The sequence below is a fragment of the Martes martes genome, assembly GCF_963455335.1.
Source record: "Martes martes genome assembly, chromosome: 1".
Classification (NCBI taxonomy): domain Eukaryota; kingdom Metazoa; phylum Chordata; class Mammalia; order Carnivora; family Mustelidae; genus Martes; species Martes martes.
The window spans coordinates 93710601-93719946 of NC_137888.1; the positions used below are offsets into that span (position 1 = coordinate 93710601).

The window sequence follows — 9346 nt, forward strand, 5'->3', positions numbered from 1 at the left end:
CAGAAATTGCCAAAAAGAGATTTGAATTGAACACGTTTCACTTGCCTCTTGAGGTGCATTGATCACACCAATGTCATATCCAAACTGGAAGGAACCCAGTACAGCAGTGAAGACAGTGAAAACCAAGGTCCCGGTGATCTGTGGGGAATGAAACACAGGGCTGGGAAACACAAGGCAATTTCCATTACCTACTGTCCTGTCAGTCTGCAGCTTGGACTTCTGGCAGGCTGGTTCTTGCTCCTTGGTACTCATTCACAGTGTGCCCTATGCTCCCAACAGGGGCCATTCATACGCGAATGTGAGAGGCAGTCATCAAAGGCCCTACGTAAAGCTGAGAAAAATTTGGGGCAATTTTTCCTAAGAGAGGAACCAAACATCCTTTTCCTTACGTACATATATTTAAGATTCAAAATCAGGACTGAAGAATAGAATCGCCACTGACCAAAGGAAACCACTGTGATAAAACCAGTCAATTTATATCATTTGGAGAGAGAAAAAAGATACCAGTAACAAAAGATTTGGGTGTCCTGGGCATTGCTATGGTACAAAAACTCCTCAAATCTCATACAAGAGGCATCAGCCAGGCTTTATCATGACATCAATATCCTGGTGAGGATAATTTCTAAGATTTGCAGCTAGTTGAACCTAGAGTTATGGATTGAAGGATGTTATTTTCTCTTCAACTTCATGTAGATACAAAACTCGGTGTAGAAAAGGATGGAACATTCATTCCCTTCAACTCATAATTACATGTCTAACCGTCTTATAGAAATCATATCATCCATATGGAATCTCATATCAGGATATTTGTTGCAGCAGTGTGTGTGTGTGTGTGTGTGTGTGTGATAGCAAAAATTGTAGAAAGAACTAAAATGTCATTCAATGGAAAATGCCCAGATAGATTCAAATACATCATGATACATACAACATGTTATGTTGCAGCTAAAAAGAGTAATGCAATCATTTTGTACTGACTTATTAAGTGACAAAGGAAGCGGTGTAATCTTATTAATTTTTAAAAAGGCTTAAACCTGAGTATTCTTTGATTTGTGCATGTTGCATATAAGTCAGAATATTTTCTTGAAAAAATAACAAAAAGATGACTATTGAGGAATGTGAGACTAAAGAATGGGGATAAATGGGTATTTTTTCTTTTATTTATAGTCAGACATTTTATAAAGAAATGATTTCCTATATAATTACATAATTTAAGTTTAAATAAATAACATGGGATACTGTAGAAACTTAACTGAACAAATGAATGAGTCATACCAACATGAATTCTAGTTCTCACTCTGATGTTTAGGGAGTATGTGACCCAGACCACTTTTCCTTATAGGATCTTCAGTTTTTCTCTAAGTAGGGGGGAATGATTATAAATCCCTACTCCAGCATGAAGAGTAGGTTATTAACCAAGTCCCCTCATTCCCTAATAAAGCTAGAGATCAGAAATTTCACATCATCAACAAATCACAGAACCAGCCTGAGACCCTTGAAGTTACGGAATCTAGGAGTTCTAAAACCAGACCCTCATTAGAGAGCTCGTTACAGGTTTTGCTTCCTGGGATTCACCCCAGACCTATGACTGGATTGGAATCTCTGCGGTGAGAATTGGGAATCTGTAGGTTTGTTCTGTCTTTTTCCACTAATTCAGAATTAATTTCAGGTGGCACGACTGTAGGCTTTTCTTCCCAGCAACTTCCTTCCTGAAAGGATAAAACTTTCTCCAAAGATATGATATTATATTATCCTAAAAGAAGCATATATATCATATATCCATATATATCCTGAAAGAAGCATATATATATATCATATAATATACATTATATATTGAGATATGTCATTATGTATATACATAATAAAATAATTACAAATAATTATTACAAATAAATTCAAAGTATGTTAACTATAAAATGCATATACATAATAAAATAATTACAAATAATTATTACAAATAAATTCAAAGTATGTTAACTATAAAATGTACCTGCACATACACACACACACACACACACACATACACACACACACACACACAAATATGCTACATGGTATGGGATTACCAGACATTTTGAGTTATCCTTTAATGTGTAACTAGATATCTAATACCTAGTGCCTCAGGCAACCAAAGCTAAAATGTGTTCCATTTACTTGGTGGTTTCTCCTCAAGTCCTTTTTCCCCTTGAGCTGTTTCCAAGGACAGGCAATTTTATCCTTTCATTTTATTTGTAGGAAGTAACCATTAGCGGCAGTGAGGGGACCAGGAAGCACTCGGTAAGACTTCCACCCACTTCCCTGTTAGTCTCCATCACTACAATCTAGACAATCTGATATTAGGTGCAATGCAAACACAACTGCAAGGCGTAATACTGAATGTTTCTGCCTGCTGTTTGGCTATTCATTGCTCTATGTGATCATCTCTTTTAACTATATCAGTTTTCTCTTACAGCTATAACATATGAAACAAGTTTGTTATGTCACAGTTCTTGTAGGTGAGAAGTCTGATACAAGTCTCACCACACTAAAATTAAGGTGTTGGCAGGCTGTGTTCCTTTCTGGAGGCTGTTGGGGAAAATTTGGTTGATGGTACAATTCTGTTCCTCCTGGCTGGAGGACCAGGATCTGTGTTTTTGTGCTGGCTGTAGAGTGAGGGCCATTCCCAGCTTTAGAGGCCACCACATTCCTTGGATAGTGGTACCCTTTCTTCATCTTCATAGCCAGAAATGAGCCAGTCAGTTCCTCACATTGCATCTTGCTAATCCTGACTACAGCCGGAAAAGTTCTTCCCTTTGAAGAATTTATGGTTTTAGATTTGGCGTATCTGGGTAATCCAGGTTAATCTTCCCATCTCAAGGTCCATAATCATAATGACATTTGTAAAGTCCCTTTTGCCTTTTAAAGTAACATATTTACACATTCTGAAGACCAGGTAATGGACACTTCTCATGACAGCATCATCAGTATCCCTATTTTATAGATAACTAAACTAGATTTCGGTCTTACAGCCAGTAACTTGTACAATAATGATTTAGATCCAGAAGCTATGCTTTTAACTAATCGGTTATTTTGCATTTCTCAATGGTCAGAAATAGACATTCGAAAGTCAAGCACATCTAAAAATCTAGGATCATAATCTAAATAAAAAAATCTAAGAGAGCATATATTCATAGAATTTACCAAGTGTAATGCTGAAACCAAATCACCAACACCCACCAGTTTCAAGTGCTTTTTGCCACTACCCACCACACAAATCCCCTGTTCCTCATCTACCCACAGAAAATGTTTGTGATGTTTCTGTACAAAAATGCAAAAAGGAAAAATCTACTCAACAGCTCATCTGTAGCTCAGTTGAAGAAGATCGTCATGGCCTTCCCACTACCAAGCCTGGGGCCATGATGTACTTACCCGGTTTCATCCCTGCATCTCCTCTTCTTCCTGCAGCAGAATGTCCAAGCACTTGGTGTCTTAGTGACCGCCCTTCCCACTCCATCCCTTGGCTTCTGCTCTCTGCTGGCTCTCTCCTCCTGCCCCCACCAGACAATCATATAGTTCCTTTCTTCTTATTTTAACAATCCAACTAGTCACCATGCCAATGGTGAGCAGGGGTGCTACGGAAATGGAAGTTAGGGGTGAAGGTGGTGGCCATATCAGAGTTGGTTCCCCCATAAGCTTCATTGGCCCTCCCCTGCCACTCCAAATACACACACTAAGTCACAACAGAGTTAGCTGCTCCTACATTACTTTGATAAAAATGAAATTTAATTTTCAAAGACTGAAGTTCTCTGGAGCTCCCATCTCATTACTTTCTAATCAAGTTGTTCTAAGTCATTACTGTAGCAATTCTGGGGCTGCCCCTAAGACCAATTTCTCATGTTATAGGAATAATGAAAACAAGGAACTATGAAGGAAATAGAGTTTTTAAACGTTTAGAAATCTTAGAGTTCTTGTCCTATGGTCTTCCTGGCTTCTTTTTCAGAGTTGGCTTTTGTCTTGCCATCCTGGGGCAGGGAGGGGGCTGCAGTTTCCCCTCTTTAATTTCTAAGATAGAAATTTTACCCTAGTTGGTCAGGTAAGGAACAGTGTTATCAATTTTAAGAAGGTTACTTGAATTCCGAACTGAAGTGATAATCCCAAATATAGAAGTCTCTGAAACTTTGTATCTTCCCTTCTTCCCTCTCTCCTCCCTCCCTCCCTCCTTCCTTCCTTCCTTCCTATCTTCCTTTCTCCCTCTCTCCCTCTCTTTCTCTCTTTCTTTCTGTTTTATTTCAGGTTTAATTTCCCTCTCTGAACCTTACCTTAAACTGGCTCTTTTTTGCTTTCCATCTTTTCTTTTTCTGTCATGAAGTGAAAGAGATAACATTTATAGTCAATCTTCTATGTGTCTTGGTACTAGGCTTGGACAGAAAAGTTTTGTTTCTGAGAGGAGAAATTTCTGAAGACTGCTAAGTCTGAATGAGCCCATCAATCCTGCTCATTAATCTAATGTCTAAGAAGTTGACTCAAGGTTATGTACGTAGGAGTTAACGAAAACAGTGAGAACTTAGGATCTTACTTTGTCCAGACTCTGGATTCTAAATGGTTTGCTTGTTCTTTCAACAACTCTGTAGGTAGTAATTACTATTATCATGTCACATATGGAAAAATCAGTACACAAAAGGTAAGGAACTTGTCCAAAGCCACAAACCTAACAAAGTGGCTGAAGATCTTCAAGCTTTGTCTCTCACCTCTTCATAGGCTACAAGATATAAAGCCTGACTCTTAGCAAGACTGCCTTTGCTTAGAGCTTAACAATTTTAAGTTAGAGAAACTAGGTTCCACATCTAATGAAAGATATGCCACAGGATAAATGTGGGAGTACACAGAGTGGGCAAGTGGGTTGTTATTGCATGGGATTATCGTAAAGATTAAATAAGATACACGATGTGGTCTTCCTATAATGAAAGGGCTAATAAACAATTGCATCTTTAATCACATTAGCATATCATTTATCTCCCTTGTCAGGCAACTACCTGTCAGCTTTTCATACCTCACCAATAATCTTCACAACAATACTACAAAGTAAAAGAAATTATCCCCATTTTGCAGGTGAGGAAACCAGGGCTTATAGAAGATGGAGTGATATGCTCAATACCATACAGCTAGTAAGTAACAGATGTTCTAGCATTCGAACCCAGAGCTGGTGTTCTTAAAACTCCCATCTCCAATCAAAAAAGCAGATTTTCAGGAGCTACAGACTAAGTAGGGAGGAGAAGCTGATGTCTTTTCTCTAAACTCCATAGCTCCAAATGTCAACCTAAAGGTGATCTTGTGCCCAACTTTGGGAGACTCCAGGGGCCTCTCAAGCCATAGAATTTTCATGCTGAAAGGGACCTTAGAGAACAGAGGATTCTAGTCTAATTTCTTCATTTTTCACTTGAAGAAACTGAATTCAGGTCCTTTGTCTGAGTTATACCGTGCATTATTGGACATATTCAGTGTGAGAACTCAGGTCTCTTAACCCTCAGTTCCATGCTTACCCCACTTCTTTCAAAGTCTGGGCAGATTAACAAAGCTGAAACATCGTGCTTTACATCAATTCTCATTATTTCTGGCTTCCATTGTTAGGCAGGTCCTTGGTTCTCAAGAAAAGTCCTACAACAATTTCTAAAGGGAATTTAGTGGTAGTTCAAAATGAAGCTTGAGCATTTACAGTGTATCAGACACTGTGGTAAGCACATTACCTTCCCTTTTGCAGTATCTTATATACTTTAGTTATTCGAACACTACCTTAATGATTTTCATCAAATCTACATATTATCTGTATAGTTACTAACTTAGTATTTATCTTTATATCATCTTTGAAATGATAACTATATTAGCTTTATCCTGGGCTATAATAGGAAATCTTGAAGTCCTAGTTATTTTTAAAATACATCATATAAATACATAACTATTAACATTAAAATGTTTGTCAGCTGTGTCTCTCAAATATTAGCTCATTTGTATATTCCCAGACTATAAAGAACTATTAGACTCCCTGCATTGCTTATCTTATATCCTCTTATTATATCCCCATTTGTTCTTATTTTGTCACAATATAGAAAACCCATGTTCAGTTAAATAAACTTTGGTCTCACAATAGTTAAGTAGCACCAGCATACTCGAAATCCATACCTGGCTAAGCACAAAGTCTGTGCTCTAGCCTTGTCACTTACTCACATGAAATGCTTGGCAGAGTAAGTTACAACAGGTCAGAACTTCAGATATCCTACTCCTAACAGGGCCACAGATTTACCTACTTGTGTGATTGTGTGAAGGGGTGGGTGTGTTTGGTTAGGGAAAACTTATAAGGGAACGACAGCACTATTCATTTTTAAGTTTTTATTTTGGAAAGTATCATATCTGCAGAGAAGTTGAAAAAGTAGGGAATTGAATACTCCATACCTGTGTTTGGGAATGGTTAACATTTACATCTGGTTAACTTTCACTGTGTATGTGTGGGAATGCACAGGTATGTATGTAGTGTGGTTGGAATCATTTGAAAATCAGTTGCAGACATTAGTGTCACTTCATTCCTAAATACTTGAGCAAATACTCACTAAGAATGAAGACATTCTCCCACATAATTGCAATACCATCATCACATCCAAGAATGTATTAGATATACTAATATTATCTAAGGTAACAGCCCATTTTAAAAATTTCCCAACTGTCCCCATATTGTCCCTTACACTGTTTTCTTCTTTCCAAGATCTGAGATCACTTTTTGCACTTGGTTGTTAGTTCTTAGTCTCCTTTTATCTAGAACAGTCTTTCTATCTCTTGTTTTTCATTCATTGTCATTTTTAAAAATTTCAGACCGATTTTCATGATTAGTTAGATTCAGGTTAATCTACCCTTTTTTTGCACATTTCTTCAGTAATATGGTTATGCAGAATTTTCTTCAGAGAAAGTTACACAGACTGTTCAGAAAACAGAGTAAATATCCTTAAAATTCTGAATAGATATCTAAAATCCTGAATATGATATATATTTTAGCAGCTGAATGAACTATCAGTTGGCCAAGAGAAGTAGCTTCAACCTATGGTCGCTATACCCAACATCCCCCAAATCCTCCCTACGGTCACCATTGAACAAATCCCCCTGTTCATTTCCTCAGGCCGATTTAAAATGAACATAATGCTTCTTTACCTTATCTTCTGTCATTTTATCGGTTGAGAGTCCTCCTCTTAATTCCAAGTCCTGGGGTGAGTGTGGCCCATGCAACTGGCCAGACCTGCCCGTCTCTGGCTATCTACTAGTTATACATTAGAGGAGGAGGAGCAAGGCAAGGAAGCAGGCTGGCCATTACCTTTGAAATCCAAATCTAATTTCAGCAGAGGCTGAATGTTGAGGAGAATCTAATCAATAAATGTTTTGCATTAGTGACTTGTGGCTTCAATGCTTGCGCACCAGCAAAAGAAAATGGGAGCAGGTCCCTCAGGTGTAAGTCACAACCCAGAGACGGTCCCACTTTAACACATGTTGAGTATGGCAGTAACCAGGGACAGGTGAAAAAAGAAAATCTTTGTGGCCTTTTGTAGAAGATGAGATGCTGGTTGACATTTCATGTTGTGGGGGTGACAAAGACGAGGGACATGGGAGAAGCGCTGCACTCTGGTCTGCAGAGAACCAGTACTGTGGTGTTTATGCTTTAGAGCTGGGCTGCATGGCCAGAGGCCATTGTAGGCTTGATTTAGCTTGATGTAGGGCCGTTGGTTTACCCGAATGAGCTTTGGAGAGCCATGAACTTGGGTTTGAATCTCAAAATTTTCCTGGTCGTATTACCTTAAGCAGTTGGCTCCCAGTGACTTTTCTGTGCCTTAGTTTTTTTCACTGAATAAAATGAAAATAACAGAACACACTTCATTTTGCTATATGGATTAAATATGATAGGAAAGTGGTTAGCTTAGTGCATAATAAGTGCCCAGCAAAATGTTGGTTGTTACTGTTTTTGCTATTATTATTATTGGTTTGGTGTATGTTGAGAGGTGCTTGTTGGAGTGTAGAGTTCTCAAATGTATCTGCTCATTTGGCTTAAGTCTGTGCCCTTCTTGTTCTTCTTCTTCTTCCTTTTTTTTTTTTTTTTTAAGATTTATTTATTTTTTTAAGAGAGAGCAAGCGAGAGAGCCCGAGCTGGGGGGAGGGCAGAGAGCAAGGGACTAGCAGACTTTCCACTGAGCAGGAGCCCGATGTGGGGATGTGGAAGTGGATCCCAGGATTCTGGGATCATGACCTGAGCCAAAGGCAGAGGCTTAACCGACTGAGCCACCCCAGGCACCTCACGTCTGTACCCTTCTGTGTCTCCTCTATAATGTTCAGTCCCTGTGGGAGCCCAGACAGTATCAAAATTTGTTGAGCTTGAACTGTGTTTGGTGACTGTTATCACTGGTTCCCCTGAGGCTCAGGGGGAACCAGTTCCCAGCAGAGGAGATACGTAACAGACAGCCCCCAAACCAGGGATGTTAAGAAGAAGCAGGCAGTGACAAAAAGTGAAGAGGTTTTTTGTTTTTGTTTTTGTTTTTATGACAAAGTGAAGAGGTGAAGGAGACTCTGATTTCATGTGTCTTTTATTTCCCCACGGCCCTCTTATTTCTATTACCTCCGTGGAGCAACCCAGCTGAGTAAATAATTCAGCTCAAACCACAAACTTGAGCCCAGCACAGCCCCAGGCTCTGAGATGCATGAGATAAATAAGACACTTAGGAGTTCGTAGTGTATAAGAACAGACAAACGGAATCACAAACACTCAATAGAGGGTTTTTTTTTTTTTTTTTTTTCAGTAGAAAAACACTAATGAATACTATTAGTGATAGTTAATCTTTACTGAGGTGTTGCTTGTTGCCAGGTGCTGCTGTCAGCATTTTACATGGATTAACTCGTTCATCAATATCCGTTGTAGAGCTAAGCTTTGGGGAGCAAAGTTAGCCCAGTTAGCCCACACTGGCATTAGTGCACAGCCAGCGCCTGGCTTTCGGCGCCAGTTTCGGCTGGTGATGCGCAAGCCCCTTTTCAAGAGCGTCCACAATGAGGAGAGGATTTCTTAGCAATCATTTCCCAGTGACGGAAAATCCCAGCCCTGGGAGGACTGCCATCCACTGACACAGCAAGAAAGAGTCTTTGGGCGGCTGTGAAAAATGAGATACCTTCTGATTTGTGCCAACCTTGTTTTTTGAATCTTCCTTTTGAGAGACAGAATTGGGCTTGAATTCGGCGTGGGATCCGGTGAGCCTTTAACTTCTCGCTCCGGGTTGGGGCTGCGCGTGCGTGCAGGGAGCTGTCCTCCTCCTCTCCCGGAGAGCGCTGTCGCTGACCCGGACAGACGCAG

General features: G+C 39.5%; 1 protein-coding gene across 2 annotated transcripts in view; it reads right to left on the reverse strand.

The window, feature by feature from the left end:
- SLC2A2 (solute carrier family 2 member 2) overlaps window positions 1-7262 on the reverse strand; it is a 29849-nt gene extending 22587 nt beyond the window's left edge. Inside the window, exons 1-3 of one of the 2 annotated variants that reach the window (XM_080808591.1) lie at window positions 7171-7228; window positions 3406-3608; window positions 46-138 (exon numbers count right to left, since the gene is read on the reverse strand). Coding sequence is in view for 1 of the 2 variants with exons in the window: in XM_080808590.1 (XP_080664716.1) it covers window positions 46-138; window positions 7171-7185 (108 nt within the window). In the remaining variant the exon portion in view is untranslated. Of the gene's footprint in view, window positions 1-45; window positions 139-3405; window positions 3609-7170 lie in introns of both variants that reach the window. The other variant, XM_080808590.1, reaches the window with a different exon arrangement.
- Window positions 7263-9346: the final 2084 nt, after the last annotated feature.